This window comes from Molossus molossus, unplaced genomic scaffold (assembly GCF_014108415.1).
Source record: "Molossus molossus isolate mMolMol1 unplaced genomic scaffold, mMolMol1.p scaffold_m16_p_21, whole genome shotgun sequence".
Classification (NCBI taxonomy): domain Eukaryota; kingdom Metazoa; phylum Chordata; class Mammalia; order Chiroptera; family Molossidae; genus Molossus; species Molossus molossus.
This window is the reverse complement of record NW_023425357.1, coordinates 47,851,049-47,870,304: the sequence shown is the minus strand read 5'-3', so window position 1 is coordinate 47,870,304 and position 19,256 is coordinate 47,851,049. Positions and strand designations below refer to the sequence as shown.

Here is a 19,256-nt window from a genome sequence, read left to right as displayed (position 1 = left end):
CTCCATGAATGTCTCATCCGGGGTGACAGTAAAAATATCAGCCGCCGGGTCCCCATCATAGGAACAGACACCAGTGGAATCCAGCTCTGCGCTGTCCCTGAACTCAGGTCACCTCTGCTGGATCTTTAACCCTGGAGGCGAAGCGCCTTCCTTCACTGAGATGCTTCTGCCGACCCGTGTCCAGGTCCCTTCTGCCAGCAGCACATTGATTTCCCCTGGGGAACATTTCTCGGTCTCCAGCTCAGAACACTTGACCTGGCCTGAGCCGAAGCCAGCGTGACATCATCAGAGCCAGAGGTGCTAGGTGGGGAGGCTTCACCACCGTCCGCATCCAGCCACACCCGACGCCAGTCCTACATCCAGAAAGTCTGGTTCCACCAAATCCCCCCTGTGATGTAAGCACATTAGGGTTTGATTTTCCTGACACTGGCCACCTAGAATCCTAGCTTCCCAACTTGCAAGCGTCACTTTGAGGCCCCTCTCTAGCAACGTGTGGAGCAGAGCAACCGCCACCTTCAGCCTGCTTTAGACACCACCTCCGCATGTACTAACTCAGCCACGAGTGGACTGGGGCACGTGGCCTGGCTGCCTCGGAGTCACTAACTAATGCAGCCTTGGTGTACACCAACTAATGCAGCCTGGTGTACACTAACTACAGCAGCCTCGGTGTACACTCATGCAGCCTCGGAGTACACTAACTAATGCGGCCTGGTGTACACTAACTATAGCAGCCTCAGTGTACACTAATGCAGCCTCGGAGTACACTAACTAATGCGGCCTGGTGTACACTAACTATAGCAGCCTCGGTGTACACTAATGCAGCCTGGTGTACACTAATGGAGGCGTGGTGTACACTAACGCAGCCTTGGTGTACACTAACTAATGCAGCCTGGTGTACACTAACTAATGGAGGCGTGGTGTACACTAATGCAGCCTTGGTGTACGGTAATGCAGCCTGGTGTACACTCATGCAGCCTCGGAGTACACTAACTAATGCAGCCTGGTGTACACTCATGCAGCCTTGGAGTACACTAACTAATGCAGCCTGGTGTACACTAATGCAGCCTGGTGTACACTAACTAATGGAGGCGTGGTGTACACTAATGCAGCCTTGGTGTACGCTAATGCAGCCTGGTGTACACTAACGCAGCCTTGGTGTACACCAATGCAGCCTTGGTGTACGCTAATGCAGCCTGGTGTACACTCATGCAGCCTTGGAGTACACTAACTAATGCAGCCTGGTGTACACTAACTACAGCAGCCTCGGTGTACACTAATGCAGCTTGGTGTACACTAACTAATGGAGGCGTGGTGTACACTAATGCAGCCTTGGTGTACGGTAATGCAGCCTGGTGTACACTAATGCGGCCTGGTGTACACTAACTAATGCAGCCTGGTGTACACTAACTATAGCAGCCTCGGTGTACACTAATGCAACCTGGTGTACACTAACTAATGGAGGCGTGGTGTACACTAATGCAGCCTTGGTGTACGGTAATGCAGCCTGGTGTACACTAATGCGGCCTGGTGTACACTAACTAATGCAGCCTGGTGTACACTCATGCAGCCTCGGCACTAACGCAGCCTCGGAGTCCACCAATCATGTTGGCAGTGCTGGCTCCTCGTGTCCCATACTGTTCATGAGGCCTTGGCCAATACTCAGTCACCACAGAGGGAACACACTTGTTCTCTAGAACAAACTACAGGTCAGGTTAAGACCCTCCTGGCCAGAGCCAGGGAAGGGCCAGGTACACGACAGTGGGTGGTCTCTTTCCCTCACGGCTCCACGCCCCTGGTGTGGAACACTTCCCAGCTCGTGGTAGGTGCTCAAGACAAGGCTTCTGTGAATGAATGAACACACGCCAGGCGATGCCCGGTCCTGGGAACACCTTTTCCTCCGAGCGTCGCTCGCTCAGCTCTGTGGGTGCCGGCGCTGTGCACTAGGCACCCGGGAAGAGGTTGTCCGTGGTTCTCATCGATGCCAGAGCCGCAGAACAATTCCCCTCTCATTGCCTCTTTCACCCCCAAATAATCAGGCCAGGACGTAGCTGGAGGCTCTTCCCGTCTTACAGGCACTTCTCGGAGCATTTTCAAACCTCAAAGTGAGACCACCGAGCCTGATGTCCTGGGAACACGGTTTTCAGATCTGTGTGCCCAACAGGATGCGGAAATCCACCGGCACCTCCAGGAGCAAGCACAGGGCCGGTGGGAGGGCTGGTGTGGGCGTCCCGACTGTGGGAGGGGAAGGTGGTGAGGGGGCGAGGATGCTGGACCAGTGAATCTCCGGGCCCTGCGGGGAGAGGGCAAGCTGGGACTCTTCTCAAAGCTGCAGGTGCCTGCCCGAGTTACCCAGTGCCACTGAGGTTTGGAGCTATATATGTACACATGGGGGGGGGGGGTCTTATTAATGAAATACCTGCAGAATAAAGAAAAAAAATCTCACTGAGATTTTTGGAAGCTGATGATGGAGGATGTGGCTTCTGATAACACGGGCACAGCAGACTGAAGTCACAGCCCCTCCCCACACCCCTGAGCACCGGCCATCTCAGGCCCAAGGACTACCCTGATGACACCCAGCTTCTCTCTCGCCTGGCCCCGGGCCAGGACACCATGTCCCAGAGGCCCAGCAGCCCGTGGACGTCGCCAGGGTGTGACCGGCCCCTCTCCCAAGAGGCAGAGGTGCAGGTGAGGGCAGCTATGCTGGCTCCTGCAGGACCCCCAAGGTGGGGCACAGCTTCCACAAAATTAGTAGGAATTCAAGGTCAAAGTCTCTCTTCCACCAGAAGGCAGATGGTAGGCGGGAGAATCTTCCAGAGCCTTCCAGGGAGGGCTCTGCAGTTATCCGATGCAGCACCGGTTGGGTTTGAGGATAAGGCTGGAAATCACGGGGCTCCATGATCTCTGGGAAATCTGCTTCCCTAAAATTCTACGGTGAAGTGATCAACAGCGAAGTGAATGGACTTGCTCATCGGTACCCAACAATCCAGCATTTGATCCAACTATTTTACCCTTCATATCTGCCCTCCTCCTGAAGAAGACACTGTTTCCTGGCCACCATCTTGGGGAGCCCCCTCCCCAACTCTCAGTCCCAGGGCGTGTAGGGAGCTGCCCCCGACTCTCCCCACCCTGAGTCTATCTAATATGCATATCTGTCTCCCCCTGGCCGCAGTGTCGCCTTAGGGGTGAGTCCGCCCGGAGTCACCCTCAGACTTCCATGTTGGTGGTCAGAAGGCGTTGGGAGGGAGCACGCCTGGAGGTGCCGGGACACCTCGGCTGCTGCACAGTGGTGTCGGGGTCGGTGGAGACAGCCTCGGGCACGTCCCTGGAAGGCCGGGAGGGGCCTCAGCGGGCGGCGGGCATCTTCCTGCCGGTCAGTTCGCACTGAGACAGCGCGCTGCCAACTGAGGACCTGCTGTGTGCAGCCAGCCGAGGGGTCATGGCGACTTGTCTTCCAGCAGATTGTACTTCCCTGCTGACAGGGACTCCCACACACAGCCCGGGGCATGTAACAGGCCTGGTGGCACCACTTGCTGATGTGACAAGGGCCCTCTGGAAACTTCCAGGCTGACATGGATGACCGCAGCTGGACCCGGACCACACCGGGAACACCGCAGCCAGCCCGGAGGCCCGCGTGGGCTGTTTCTCTTCCTCCCAGGACCTCGAGGTCCTGCTGGGTGCCCACAGGGGAACCACCGGAAGCTCTGGCTGTTCCCAGAGAAGGTGCAGAAACCAGGGCCCGCCTGTGAGGAGCAGCCCCCGGGCCCCAGAGCGTCTCCAGGGGCCGCTCACTGAGGCTCCTGGGGGGAGGGGGTGCAGAATCAGCCCTGATGGAAGGGACCGCACTGGACTTCACTTGAGAGCACCAGGGACACAACAGAACCCAGGAGGCGCGAAGATTCGGAAAGCCACCAAGATGGTCAAGCTGGTGGGTGGGGGAGAAGGGAAATCCCCTCCACTGTGCAGCCCTGGGAAACCAGGGGCACACGACACATCCTTTGCCGTGAACCCAAAGGAAAGGCGGGTTCTGCCACCTTGCCCTCCTTCCACGTGGTCAGGTCTGGTGTCCAGTTCTGGACAGCACTGCGGGCCCTGCATAAACAACTCGGGGGGCGGGGAGACGCAGTCTGTAAACCTGCAGACTCACAGGTGAGGAACAACGCTGACTTCTGAAAGCATCTCCCTTCCCCATGAGCACCAGGAGCCAGGGAGCTGCCCAAGCCCCGCCAGAACCACGGAGCCCACACCGTGCTTTGCAGGTGGCTCCTGATGGGGACCTCGGAGAGCAGGGGACAGGCAATTCAGAGAAGGTTCCACGCTTGCCGCCAGCCGCGCCGGCCACCCTGCCCATCACTTCCGTCCCGATGGCAGCTCACCAGCAGCCCCACGCACAGCCAGCATCTCCCCGAAGAGCGGCGGGGCGTGATATCCCAGCGCACTGCAACACCTTTCAAGCACCAGGGCCAGTGGCTCCTGAAAAGCCACCTATAGGCTTCATCTCACCAAAGAACGCTTTTGTGAAGTGATCACCCTCTCTACTCCGTTACCTTCCATGGACATACACAGTTGCTCCATCCCTAGCACCTGGAAGGGTCCCCGTGCACGGTGCATACTCAGTACATGTTTGTTGCATAAATAACCCTCCCTTCCTGCTCTTGACTCCCCTTCCGACGCCCCATCAGTTGGGCACAGTGCACAGAACTTTCATTTTTGCTCTCTTGTACCTCAAAGCCCTTTATCCGTGGCATCTCCACTGTCTGCCTTATTGTGGACACTTCTGTCCCTCACACAGGCTGTAGCCTCCTTGACAAGATCAACATACATTTATTGAGCACCTACTAGGAGTTCTAGCCACAGGCCAAGGCTCCCCTGGGGCCAGAGAAGAGAATAAACCTCAAACCTGGGCATCAAGGACGCGCATCCTCACCAGTGGATGGGCTGGCAAACTTTTGACCTTTGCCAATCTGGTAGGTAAAGCAAATGGTGTCTCCTTGTGGTTTATGAACAAAACAGACCCAGAGACATAGAAGTGGGGTGCAGACTGACAAGCCTTGGAAGAGGGGGATGGGAGGGAGGGACGAGATAAACCACAGAACTTACATGCATGTGCGTGAACTTACATGCATGTGCGTGTTACCATCGATTTAGACAACAATGCTGGGGACGGGGGCGGGGGAGATCAGGAGGAGAGTATCAATGAGGGAGAAAGGAGAAACATCTGTTACAAAAATAAATTAATAAAAATAATAATAAATAAATAAATTTAGAGTTCTCTTATATAAAGGAGGTTCTAGACCTTTCTATATGTTTCAGATCAGTGGTATTTCTTTTTCTGGCTCCATTCTGTCCTTTGTACATGGGAGATATTCAACATATCTAAAGACCAGTGTGGCACCAACCAATCCACGTGGGCACTGGCCTGGGGCAGCCGGCCTTTGCCCTGTTGCCTGTTGATTTACTGGGTATTTTCTTAGGGTCAGAAGGAGCGCCTTACACATTGAGAAAAATCCCTTTTGATGGTGCCGTGTGTCCCTGGTTTGATTTACTGTGGTTTTGGCAATGCAGAAATGTTTTATTTTTATGTAGTTGAATATTTCTGTCTTTTGTTTTATGGCTTCTGAGTTTAGGGTTATATTTAGAAAAGGCTTCCCCTCTTGATACTATTATACTTTTTAAAAACTCTCTTGTTTTCTTTTAGTATTTTTAAGTTTTCATTTTATGTTTTGATTTCTGATCCATTTGGGATTTGTTTGGTGTTAAGAGGAAGAGGTCCAATTTCCTTTTTTCAGAATGGCTACCCTCTTCGTCCGGATCCCGATTCCGCAGTGACCCATCTGTCCCCGCTAGTCTGCAGTGACACTTCTCACACTGAATTCCACCTCCTCAGGTCCACGCCGCCTCCGCTCCGTGGGGTGTCCCAGGCGGCTGAGAACCCCACAGCCCCGCCCGTCGCCCCTTGTTGGAATGTCCTTCGTCTTTGCCTGTTTTCCCTGATGCACTTTGGAACCTGCTGGTCGTTTCTAAGTGAATCCACGGCCCTTTCCATGGGTCAAGGTTAAGTTAAGGGGTTAACTTAGGGGACAGCGATGTGTTTACGACATTGGATCCTTCCACCCAAGGACAGGGCCTGCCTTTCCATTCATTTACGTCTCTTTCGTGTCCGCGGGCGGCTGAAGCTGTTCCCGTGTCCCCTGCAAACGTGGAACGTGGCCTCCTGGGTGGGCCCCCGTCTGCAGACATTCTGTGGCCGCAGGGCCTTGTCTTCCTCGCACTCAACTGGATGCAGAAGAGCTCTTCGCGGGGTATCACTTGGGCTCAGGCCCCCAGGCCTTCAGCACGGGAGACGGGGCGGCGGACACCCAGGCGCTGAGCACGCTCCGTAAGCAGCAGGCGCGTGCCTGCACCTGTGCACTTGGCAGGACACCGCCCGGGGGCTGGCTGGCGCTCGCTGTTTCGCCCGAATGGAACAGTACGAGGGCACCCTAAGCAGTGAGGCAGGGGCCCCCTCCCACGCTGCCGGAGCAAGACGGCTCAGCGCCGCACACAAAGGCCGGCCGGGAGCGGCAGACGCCGCGGGGCTGGCGGCCGGCTGCCTCCGCGCCCACCGGGCATCAGGGCCCACAGGCCGCGCGGCCACAGCTGAACCAACGCGGCTGGTTAACTCTCCCCCCGGCTCTCCGCGCGCAGCACCTCCCCTCTGCCGGAAAAGGAGGGTCTGCCCTTCCACAGCCCTGGGGGCGCCAAGGCCGGGCAGAACGAGGCCAGGAGGAGCACTTTTTTTTTGCTGTCGCTATTTGAACAAAATCTCCTCCTATTATTATTATTTTTTAACCTCAGCATTCAAAAAACCCCTGTCTGTCTGGAGTTTCATTTGAAACTGTGCACCATCCCTGATCCTTACGGGAAAAACGCTGCTCCCCACCCCACCCAAGATGGCCACACCCCCAACCCACACCCCGTCCCTGCACCTCGCCCCCACACTCCATCTCCACACCCGCCCCCACACTCCATCCCCACCCCCGCCCCCACACCGCCCCTGCAGGGCACAAGGAGCACACAGCAGGGCGCACAGGCCCCCACTTCTCAGCAGGGAGGGCCCCGCCTCCCCCCCAACAAGACTCAGAAACACCCCTGAGCCCCCAGAGTCGCCCCACCCCGCCCAGCCCCAGTGACCACCGTCCCCACTGGAACGCGGTCAGCCGTCCAAGGTCCCTCCAGGTGTGCACTCCACGAGGACAGCGATGCCCACCGGCACTGTCCCCTGGACTGAGACTGGGTGGCCGATGCTGAGGCCCAGCAGACCCATGAGCCTGGCCCCGGAGGGCCTGCGACTGCATTTCTGTGCTCGTCCCAAACTTTTAAAGCAGAGCCAACGCTCAAATATCTTATGCTAAAGCCCCGTGTATAAAACAGACTCTTTTTTTTGAGGGAGAGAGAGGAAGAGAAAGAGAGAAACATGGACGTGAAAGGGACATCGAGTGGCTGCCGCCCGCATGACCAACCAGGGCCGGGGACAAACTGCAACCGAGGTTCGCGCCCTTAGTGGGAACCAAACCCAGGTCTCTCCGGACCGCAGGCCGACGCTCTAACCACTGAGCCTAACCAGCCAGGGCAGACATTTTTTTGTTTAATCCTCACCCGAGGACATTTTTCATTTTTTGTTCAGATAGAGTGGGGGGGACAGAGAGAGAGAGAAACGTCACGCGAAAGGGACACATTGAGTGGTCGTCACCCGCAGGACCCAACCAGGGCTGGGGACAAACTGCAACCAAGGTACATGCCCTTAGCGGGAACCAAACCCGGGTCTCTCTGGACCACAGGCCAACGCTCTAACAGCTGAACCAAACCGGCCAGGACCAGACTTTTTTTTTAATCCTCACCCAAGGACATTTTTCCATTTTTGTTCAGATAGAGTGGGAGGGAGAGAGAGAAAAACATGGATATGAAAGGGACACATCGAGTGGCTGCCTCCCCTATGACCCCAATCAGGGCCGGGGACAAACCGCAACCGAGGTCGGTACATGCCCTTGGCCGGAATCAAACCAGCGACTCACTGGTCCAGGGGCTAACGCTTTAACTCCTGAGCCAAACCAGCCAGGGCTAAAACAGACTTTTAAGAGGTGGGTGTCATAGCCCCCTCAGCCAAACAGGCCCCAGTACCCACCCAATAGCCAGGAGACACCTCTGGGGACAGCTTGGAAACCACCGCACCACCGAAAGGGAGGGGCCTGTTGTAGGTAAGACACGCGTGCAATTCCCAGTGGTTTTCTGCCATCAGGTAACCCTAGGAACCTGTGACCTGGGGGGAAATGACTCCTCACCTCTCTCCTCCGAGTCAGGGACACTCTCCCACACGGGGTCACACCTGTACTGAGCCGTAATGAACTTCTCAGGGATGCTATTAAGTGAGGTCATTTCCCATACTCTTTCTAGGAATGACTGACTCCTTTCCATTACTCCGGAGTTGGGGGACATCCCTGGCTCCCGCTTCCCCATGGAGGTCATGAGTGGGGTCTTGTTGGGAGTGGGCAGACACCTTGGTGGACACCGCAGCATGGAAAAGGACGGCTGGGTTCCTGCACATGGGGTTGCCGTTGAGACGGCCACTGGACGACAGCCCTGCCTGGGACCGCAGCACAGCTATCTTATTTCCAGCATAGACCCCCACAAATAGCCCCAAAGTTTCATTTTCCCTTCTCCACCTAGAAAAGCCACCAATCTCAAAAGCGTGAAGGGAGACATGAACGTCTCCTGAATTCTGAGAACTGGAGGGAGGGCCGGCAGCAGGCTGGGGTAGGGCCCTCCGGGCAAAGGCTGAAGGATAACAAAGCTGCACTCAGCAGGGTCCAGAGGGACCTGCTCCAGCACCTACACAGTAAGGCAATAATGAGAATGGCTTTTCATTAGAAGACCAATTCACTAGTTGTTCAAAAAGTGACAATATTTCATTCTTTTATAGGTTAGATTCCATCTCAGGTCTTGGCTGAATGAAGAAACACACCAGCCTCCTGGCTCAGCCCCCAGATCACCATGTGACTTTGCTCAAGCAATCACCTTTCCCTCTCAGTGCCTCATAAGTCAGCCACCACCTCTGCCTGCGGTTGAAATATCACAAATTCCAACTGACTGGGGTTTGATCTGCTGAGCCCTCAAAAGTCCAAGCCTGTAAGAGTCCTCCTGGGCACATTGTTTTGGGGTCTCTGCTCCCTTCAGAGGTTGAGAATGGACACTTGGTCTAGCCAGGGCTGTGCAGGTATGAATGTCACTTAAGGGAAAGTCATAGTAGTTCTCCAAACACTTGACTTTCAAACTTCTGAGATGGTATAAAAGGTAGGGAAATTGAAAGCTTTGAGTCCCAACCTACCTCTTACTAGCAAATCCCACCCCCCAAAACAGGTGACAGGTCCACTTTGGAATACCGGTCTGAGATTTTAGGTCCTTACCCCATAAACTAGCATCCAAGATATTTCCATCCAACAATTATCAAGAAAGAAGACGTCTGAGGATAGCTGTGTAAAGAACACGATGCTCCAAACGCAGAGCCCTGTAGCACAGCTGCCACCCCCCAGGGAATACACATGCCACTGTCCCCCATCCCATGCATCCCCTGTGCCCCAGAAACACAGCCACACACGATTTGTGAAGGCTTAAATCGCTCCTATAAAACACTGGCCTTGCCCACCTTCTCAAAGGCACCGAGGACACAGGAACAGGACTACTATCTGGTACGGCAGCAACCAGCCACTCAGAGCAGGAGGCCAAGCGCAGCGGTGAAGCCCAGTCTCTCTGCACAGCTCTTCCGGCCGCGACACCATCCCCGCCCATCACAAGCCCTGCCTGTGCGCCAACAACCTCGTAATTGCTGGGTTTCCAAAAGGCCTTCCCGAAATCCAGGGTGCAGACCTCCCTAGTAAAGAGTACGGACTGGGGAGCAGGGCCGGGAGCCTCCCCCTTGTTCCTGCCAGCCAGAAAGCTGTCGCTTTTATTTTTAATTATTTAAAAGGCGGATACAGGGTACCCAAGACACCACAATAAAATGACATTAACTGTAAAATTACATGATTAATTCTTTAATCTCACTTGAGGCTTCAAGCTGTTGCTATGTCCAATTACCCGCGTAACCACCTGTCAGAATCCCGGCGCTGTTCAGCATACCTCCAGGACAGCGGTGGGCCCGGTGGTCCGTCAGGTCTGCCAGAGACTCGAAGTCCTGCTGACAGTGATCGCAGGTGTAAATTGACTCATCCTCCATGTCTTCATCGTCCTCATTTCTCTCCTCTTGACTCGTCACGCTGTTCCTGTCCTCCAGCGCCCGGCTGGTCTTCTGGTCACACTCGGGCTCTCCGTCTAGGCCTCCTGCCAACAGGAAGAATACAGTCCTGTGAGCTGACGGGGTCTCGGGGAAGCGTTTTAAAGAATTGCCAGGCGTTTTTTAAAGATACATTTAATTACTCTACCTCCTAGGGTCCATTATTCTGATGCCTTTCAGGATATTAATATATGGGGGGTGTTTTGTAGCATGTGGTGCCATAATTCTCAACTAGATTCTTTAATTCTTGGTGCAAATCTTCTGCAGGGATTTCCTGTCACTGTCCCTCTGCGCACAGATGCTGGGGGCTAAGACCCACCTCCATTTGTCGCCTACAAACGCACCTCTTACACGCTTCTCAGAGCCCCTGTCAGGGTTCCTAACACACCTAAACACCTCGTCCCCTCAAAGCCTTGCGAGTTGGAGCTAAGAGATCTGGTGGCCACGTGCACCCTCCGCACAACAAGCCCTGAAATGCACCGGTGCTGGCTCAGTTCTCTGCACAGAGGTCCTGACTCTGGGTCCAGGGAGCAGGCGTGCTGGCAGGACCATGGGTCGCCAAGCCACACATTTAAAATGTACCTGAGCCTTGGCTTGTGCCCTGGTATCAGCCCAGGCAGGGAGAGCCAGCCTTCGATTCATTCGACCCATTTCTTTCCAATAAAATGCCTACTCTCCGCTTGGCACTGTGCAAGCCAGTGCCTCACCTGTACGGAAAAGCGCGTCAACAATGGTGACGATGATGTCTGACATTGGGGACGCGTTCTGCAGTGTTTCAAAGGCGGTTACATACAGGTAGATCCATTTCTCAGTCTCACACCCCTACAGATGGAAGCCGTCATGTGTGCCCGCAGAGGGACAGCTTTGTCTTCCCCATTTCCCGGGTAAGGTACCTGGCATCCAGCAAAGGAGGTGCAGCATCCCCAGCACCCTACAGGTGACTACCTCGACACCCTGCCTCCTGTCTAGCGCCCTCCCCTGCACGGCTGGGGGACTGGTACGCAGCCTCCAGCTGAGAGTAACAGGACACATTAAGAAGTTGTAAATCAAAGTGCAAAATACGCACGGTGAATGTAACACAAAATATATCAGTAATCCCAATAAATGTCAGTGGATTAAACTTGCCCATTAAAATACAGAGACTCAGACGACAAAATCAAAGTTTGTGGTGTCTCTTCCCACAGTCTGTCCTGGAATCGGATCTACCCACCCAGTAACTAGCACTGATTTAAATTAAAGAGAGAAATCGCCATCATGTGCGAAGACACTGATGCGAACACATGTGCATATACAAAGGAGCACGTGTGCATGCGTGTGCCACACAGTAACACTGCAGTTACAGCCAACGGCACACAACCCTTAAGCCACCGAGGGCTGGTCACCAAAGCAAATATGAATGAAGCAAAGAACGCATTCGATTCGAGGTGAAAGCCACAGTCCCATGAATATACCAATTTGGAAGCAGATAATGATATAAGGGCTCTACTGCTCCCGTCTGCACAGCCCACGCACTTCCAAGCACCCGAAAACACAAATCAGCACATCAGAGAGCCAGCTGCCACCTTCTGTAGCAGGGAACATGGCCCAACACACCACTTGGAACAGCGCAGAGGCAGTAAAAATCAATGTTTCCATCGGTGGCCCATCAAAACATCTCTCTTCTTACCAATTAAGGGATGTACAATTTTTAGGTTCTTTCTTTATCAGAACACGCCAACTCCCGGCAATACGAAAATCCCATTAAAAGCTAGGCAGTATATTGATCTCCGGAAATCAGACCTGCGGCTCCGGCGACAGCAAGAAACAGAAAGCAAAGTAATATTCCAAGTTGCCACACAACCACAGTTACACCGTCCGGGGCAGTTCCAAGATTCCTAGTTTACCATCTCGTCCCTTAATAAAAAGTGTCCTGACGGGGGGGGAGGGGGGGTCACCCTGGCTTCCTCTACTGCTCCAACTCTGCAGACACTATGTGACATTCAGCACCACACTTACGCTACTTCGCTGAACGCACAATGTAACAGACACGGTGAAAGTGTCCGTGTCCGTATTTATTTATTTATTATTTATTGCCGTATTTACTTGGGAGCACTTTCCATTACAGTTCATCGCATCCACAATTGGAACCACAAACACTACAGTGAACTGAATCTCTTTACATCTGGTACATCCTGTTGACTCAGGAGGAGATAAATCAGAGTGTCAACTCTTGGGTTTTTATAAGTCAAAATCCCATAAAATCATCCAAGAGTATAAATCTGTTTTAAGGAACTGTCACCTCCCCTGCCGCTGTCTACCAATGGGAAGGGAAGGTGACTGCGCAGGAGGAGGCGAGAGAGGGCACCTCACCCTCTAGGGTCCCATGAGGTCACGTGGCCGGCCAGCCTGACCCCCAGGAAGCCAGAGAGGGAAACCTCGGTGGCCAGAAGTCTGGGAGCAGGACTCCTCGAAGATGCCGTCCCAGGGCCCTGCAATGTGCCGGCACCATCAGGACCCGGGACAGGAAGCCATCGGGCTGGGAAGACTCTACTCCGGGCAAGGTCCTCAGGCTGCACAGCCTCTGAGCCTCCCAATAGGGAAAAAGAGTAAATGGGGTGATGTTCCCATTTGCGGATGAGACTACGGAGGCTCAGAGGGGTCAGCCAAAGGCAAGCTCGGAAATGAACCCGGCCGGCTGGTGGTGAGAACGTCCTCCGCGGGCAAGGCCTGCAGGGCTCTGAGCTCTCCCAGGCCCCCCGAGAGCGCGCTCCAAAGTCACCTGGTCCCGGGCCCACCTGGCTGCTCAGGAAATCCCCAGGGACCGAATGAATGACCTTCTCCACTTCCTTGATCCAGCTCCCGCTTGTCAGTCGGGGGTGGGGAGGCTGCCTGCACCACATCCCACCATGAAGGCCCTGCAGGTGCTCACCCGACCGGGCACAGAGGACGCAGAGCCCAGAGGTCTGAGTCTCCACCTCAAGTTCTGCCTTGTGTTCCTGACACAGTGACCTCTGGGCCTGAACTGCAGCTGACCCACTGGTCTCGCCAACCGTCTGGGCCTGATGAGGCCAAGTCAGCTGAGGAGCGCCTCTCTTTCCGGCAGACCCCTGGGTTGGAGGGGACTCCCCGACAACGGGCAGCTTACCCTCAGGCCCCAGCCAAGTGCTCCTGGGGGGGCCTGAAACAGCTGGAAGCTCCCCCAGGGGAAGACCGAGCCGCGTGCACGCAGGGGGCACAGGTGGACGGAAGCGGCCCCTTAAATACCACCGCCCCTCCGCTCGGACCACTTGCAGCCCAGCCGTCTCGCAATGAACACACCTCCACGCTCTGCCAGGGTCCGCCAGGGCAGCCGGCGCTCCTGAGCAGCTGCTGCACCCAGGGCCCTCCGGGCACGGCCAGCCCTGTGAGGTGAGCCCACCGTGTCCTCGCTGCACAGGTGAGGCACGCAGGGCTTCGGGGGGGACACCTTCGGCAAGGGCACCGGTGGCCGCCCTGCGTCTGACTCGACCACTCCGGTCTCCCTGCAGCAGTGACCCAGTGAAAAGGGAGCCGAGTGTCCAAGAATCTGTAAGGTCCTCATCCTGCGCCTGAGGGGCAGCCAGGGCTCTGCCGCCCTCCCTGCCGCCCATCACGGACCGCCACAGCCGCACACTTTCCTCCAGGCCTGGACTCGCACATTTGCTCCACCGTGGCCTACACCCCCCCCCCCCATTTCTCCACCAGGAAGATTTCCTGCACCTCTTCACCCACCTGACAGGGCTCCCCACAGCCTGAGCACCGGAGCCACGTGGGTCCTCACCACCCCCTCCCCGCAGCTCCCTTCCCTGGGCCTCCCTGGGCCAGAGAGCCAGTCCCAGATGGGCACGCCAACACCGACAACACCTGTCCCAGATGGGCACGCCAACACTGACAACACCTGTCCCAGATGGCACACCAACACCTGTCTGAGGGCTCCCAGGCTCCATCAGGACGGGAGATCTAGCCCCGGCCGGTGTGGCTCAGTGGATTGAGCATCATCCCACGCACCGAGAGGTCCCGGTTCAATTCCTGGTCAGGGCACATGCCTGGGTTTCGGGCTTGATCCTCAGTTGGGGGCGTGTGGGAGGCAGCCGATCAATGTGTCTCTCTCTCTCCCTCTCCCTTCCTTTCTTTCTAAAACCAAACATATTTTTTAAAAAGAAGAGCGATCTGATTCTGCTCCACAATCTCCCCTTGCCTGCTGGGCCTTAGGAGTCTTTGACCCCTAGAAGACAACTGTAGTGACGTCTGGGACCCCTGAGGTTGGGTCAGAAGGAAGTTTGTAGCTTCCCCTTAGGTTTCTTGAGACGCTGAGAAGCCACAGCCGCATGGAGAGAGCGGAGGTGCTCCGGCTGGTACCCCGGCTGTGCCCCCAGCTGTGGGAACCAACCACCAGCCACGAGAGGGCGCCGTGGCGGCCACACACACACACACACCCCCCCCCCCCCGGCGTGCAGAGGACAGCCGCCCCAGGCCGCAGGGACGCAGGGACGCAGGGCCGCCAGGTGAGGGGCAGCGCCGTGGGGAACCGTAGCTGCAGCGGCGCAGCCCGGGTGCCCTGGCACACGCGCAGCTGGAGCTCTTGCCTGTGGCACCGTCAGCTCCATGGGGGCAGGGCCGGCTTGCGTTTGCTCAGTACCATCCCACCACCCCTGGCACACAGGACAGAGGGGCGGGAAAACTACTGAATGAATAAATGAACCGGTATCAACGAAACAAGGGTCTGAATATCGACACGGGCAGGAGGCAGGGGGAGGGGAAGTGTGTACACGCTTCACCGTCTGACGGGATGTGTTAGGTTCACCATATGAGGGCGCCATCTCTTGCGGACAAAAGAAGTCGAGCATTGGTCATCTCAATGGGTTCAACCTGTCATGTGACGGGGCCACCTGTCCCACCTGCTCCCTTCCTGAAGCAGGGAGAAGAGGGTACACCTACACTGGGAGCCCCACTACACCACACCCATGTACCCCCGAGTCCCTGAACCCCAGAGAGAGGCTTGAAGAACTTTCTGTGAGCAAACAGGGCAATAACAAAACTCTCCACCTTCACTGTTTTCATGAGAAAGTAGTGCATTTCCATGAAAAGCTTGCATTCAGGATGGTGACATGAGGACAGCGACCCCGCAGAAAGGGGTGCAGCAAGGGACACAGCAAGAAGGCGGCCCCTTGAGGGCAGAGGGAGGTTCTGGCATAGGCTCCCAAGGACAGAGACCATCTGGGCACATGCCCCCTTGAAAGGCACAAAATCAAAAACAGAAAAACAGCCAGGCTGGTGTGGCTCAGCAGACTGAGCGTCAGTCCCATGGACTGAGAGGTCCGAGTTCCCTCCCAGGTCAGGGCCCAGGCCCAGGTTGTGGACTCAGTCCCCAGTAGGGGGCGTGCAGGAGGCAGCTGACTGATCTTTCTCTCTCACCAATGGTTCTGTCTCTCCCTCTTCCTTCCTCTCCCTTAAAAAAAAAAACAAAACTACACACACACACACATACATATATATATTTTTTTAAAAAAACCACTGGAGCAGGAAAGTCCTGAGTTCAAGTCCAGAGTCCCCCACCTTCCACACTGTGCCCACCTCCTAAAGAACACAATTTGACCTCTGCCAGGGTGCGTCCCGTCCGCCCGTGGGGACAGCATGGACGTGTCTGCTCTGCAATTCTCCGGCCACTTTTCCTGTGCTGCCCCCTGGATGGGGCCAGGGTGCCTCCCAACAGAACACACAGCCCAGGAAGGTCCACCACCCCACCTGTTTACCGGGAGCAACAGTGTTTCCAACAGGAGGGGCGGACTCCAGCAGGGTGCTGCCTACAAACACTTCCACTAGCGGCTTGTTCCTGCGGACCAGAGTGGGCGGAAGCCCTTTTAGGAAACCTGGGCGCTAGGTCAGACCCCTGCCTGGAGAAGACATGTCTCCATGAACACTTTCTCACACACGCCAGGGCTGGTGGGATGGAGGGTGGGAGGGGCTGTACCAGGCTGGGCAAGGAGCCCACCGACCCAATTATACACTCTGCTTGTGCCCCCCTGGCTGGCCCCGAATTCCGAGAGGCAGCCACTATTGATCCTCGGGTTTAAAATATTTGCAGTGCAGGCTGTGGGGTAACATTTAACACTCAGCGCTGTAGGCAAATATTTTAACACCCAATTTGCTGTCCAAGTTCCACTTCTTAAATAAGGAAGCTGCCTGGGGCAGGGTGCCCACTGCCCCCTGGTCAGTGCTGATGGCTCCGTGGGTGGAATTTCAAAGCACGTGTGGTCAGTCGACGCTGACTGTGACCCGGGCTGTATCCCACACGCCCCTGGGACGCTGGCCCTGGCTGCCCATGCAGGCCTGAGCACCAGACCCGCCGCTCCACAGGACCAGGGCTGACCACGGAAATGACTAAAATCCTCCAGAGACCGTCTCCTCAGTTGTCAGGAATTCTAGAACCTGAGGCCAAAATGACTAGTAGTGTGATGGCATCTCTTCCCTCAGACCAGACTCCCATTCCATCTGCACCGCCCCTCAGTGACAGGTGAGGGTGAGGCTGAGGCCCCGCCCACTGGGACACTCACCAATGCCCTGTCAGTATGCAAATGAGGAGGGAGGGGCTATCCTCCTGGGAAGGAGGGAAGGAGGGTCTATGGGGAGGGGGACATAGGCCCACCCAAAGCCTGGCTCCTGCTCAAACCCTCTCCATAATCCCCAGTGCAGACACATCAGTAGTTTTTTAATAAAAGAAGGACATTCATATTTTTTATGTGAAATCCCTCTGTATTACTAAAGGTTGACGTCAAGTTTTAAGATAACAGCGGGGGACGCCCTGGCCGGTTTGGCTCAGCGGTTAGAGCATCGGCCCACGGACCAGAGAGACCCAGGTTCGGGTCCCGCTATGGCAGGTACCTCAGTTGCAGTTTGTCCCCGGCCCTGGTTGGGGTCGTGTGGGTGGCAGCCAGTCAGTGTGTCTCTCTCACATCAATGTTTCTCTCTCTCCCTCCCGTTCTATCTGAAGATAAATGCAAAAATGTCCTCGGGTGAGGATAAAAAATAAAAAAAAGGTAACAGCAAAACGGTTAGGGCAAAACAACAGACCCTGGAGGGCTGGATGCAGCCTGTGGGTGGGGGGCATGCCCGGGGGAGCCACCAGGCCCCCCGAGCCCAGGGGGAGACAGGGAAGTTAGCTGGGCACTGATGAAAGTGCCCTCCGTTGGGGTTTAGGACCCAAGTTCAAGTCCACTCCTGTGTGACCTCAGTTACTCACACTTCCGAGCCTCGGTTTCCTCACCTGGAAAATGGGCATGATATCACCTCCTGTTCCGCCTGTGGGAGCTCCTGACGGGCTGGCTTCCTGACTGGCCCAGATCTCTGCCACACCAGCTCTGGTCGGCAATAAGCTCCCCAAGGGCTGCAGCCACAGCAGACAAATATTCCTCGTCTGTTGTCAGTCAACAAACATTCACTGAGCACCTACTACCTGCCAGTGCTGTTCCGGGGCGGAGATTCATCAGAAAGCTCCTTGCCCAGCGGAGGCTGACACCCAGCAGCAGCACCTCGCCCTCTGGGGGTGCCGCGAAGGCTGCCGAAGGGACGCACGACTCTGCCCTCCCGGGGGACGGTCAAGGGTGGAGTCCAACCTCAGAGGCAGAGACGCAGCTGCCCCAGACGGCTCCCACCTGACAGGTGAGGCGGGTGGAAAGGGAAGGCGGTAGGTGGACGGAGGCGAGGAGGAGGGGCGAGCAGGCAGGGGGAGACAAAGCAATCACAAACACCTCTGCCAAAAAGGAAAAAATTCTATTTTCCTAGCGAGTCACCAGTGTGGCTCCTCACAGTCCTAGTGGTGCTGACCTCGCCACATGCAGTAATGAAGAACAGTGGGACAGAGCCACCTGGAACCATGAAAATTGTGCGCGGTTACCTCCTCGTGGCCTCCCGAGGCTATGACCACTCTGCCCTCCTAGCTGTCATGTTTCGTCTCTGATGGCTGCTGGGAAGGAGGATGGAGGCGGACGGGAGCAGGGCGGCGGGGGAGGCCGGCAGGGTAGTGTGGGGAGCTCGCTAAATCCAGCTAGGCCGTGGCCCGCACCGTGGCCTGGCGCCTAATTGCTCAAGGAGAGGATGCTGGGGTGCAAATCACCCCCTGGTGGCCACAGCAGAAAAAGGAGCCCCATGGGGAAGAGAAGGGGTGTGTACCCCAAAGACAGGACCAGTGGCCAGGCTGAGCGAACCCAGAGCCCAGCGCCCCACGGAGGCACCCTCTCTGGGCCACGGTTACCCCTCCTGTAAATTAAGGCACGGACCGCGGAGCAGAAATGTTCAGGCCAGTGCACCTTCGCAGCTCCGGGCTGGGCCAGGGGCAGGCCCGAGGGCACAGCACTGATGCCACCTCGCACTGAGGAAGCCGGGCTGTCTGCCTCCCACGCCCAGACCACAGCAGGCCTTACAGGAGGTCGGCTGCAACCCAGAAAGTGGGCAGTTCACGGCCAACTGCTCTCTGAGTCCTCGGCCCAACGAGCCTCCCCCCACGAGCCCGATGCTCGCAGCCTGGCCCTTCCCTTTCCAGGGCGTCTGGCGGACCCGGTGCCCAAGAGCCGGCTGCAGGCGGGCAGGGTCACCCCCAGTTCTCTGACCTTGCGCCCCCACCCTCACCCAGCACCCAGCAGAGGCTCGGGGTACAGCAGGTGACAGTTTCTGTGTGTTGAACGAATAAGTGAATGAAGCCATGTGGAAGGGCCCTTCCTACTCTCACATTTAAAGTCTGTGTCACTCTGGAGAGGGACGGGACAGTGGGGAGAAAGCCAGGGACAGCCCTGGTCCGGACCACTGCCCCAGACAGGACACAGAGAGAGGAAAGGATTCCCTGTCCTTGGTCTTTGGTGCCACCCACCCAGGCTCCTGGCCACGGTTGTGACCTAGAGGCCAGTGGCGCTCAGGGACCCTCCACCCCAGGGCTCCTCTGCAGCCCGGAAGACCAGGA

General features: G+C 56.2%; 1 protein-coding gene across 1 annotated transcript in view; it reads right to left on the bottom strand.

Annotated features, from left to right (window-relative positions):
• Window positions 1-19,256, bottom strand: part of ZNF423 (zinc finger protein 423) — a 267,618-nt gene that overhangs the window by 167,157 nt on the left and 81,205 nt on the right. The window contains exon 3 of the mRNA XM_036274427.1: window positions 10,153-10,353. Coding sequence (XP_036130320.1) covers window positions 10,153-10,353 — 201 coding nt within the window. The remainder of the gene's footprint in view (window positions 1-10,152; window positions 10,354-19,256) is intronic.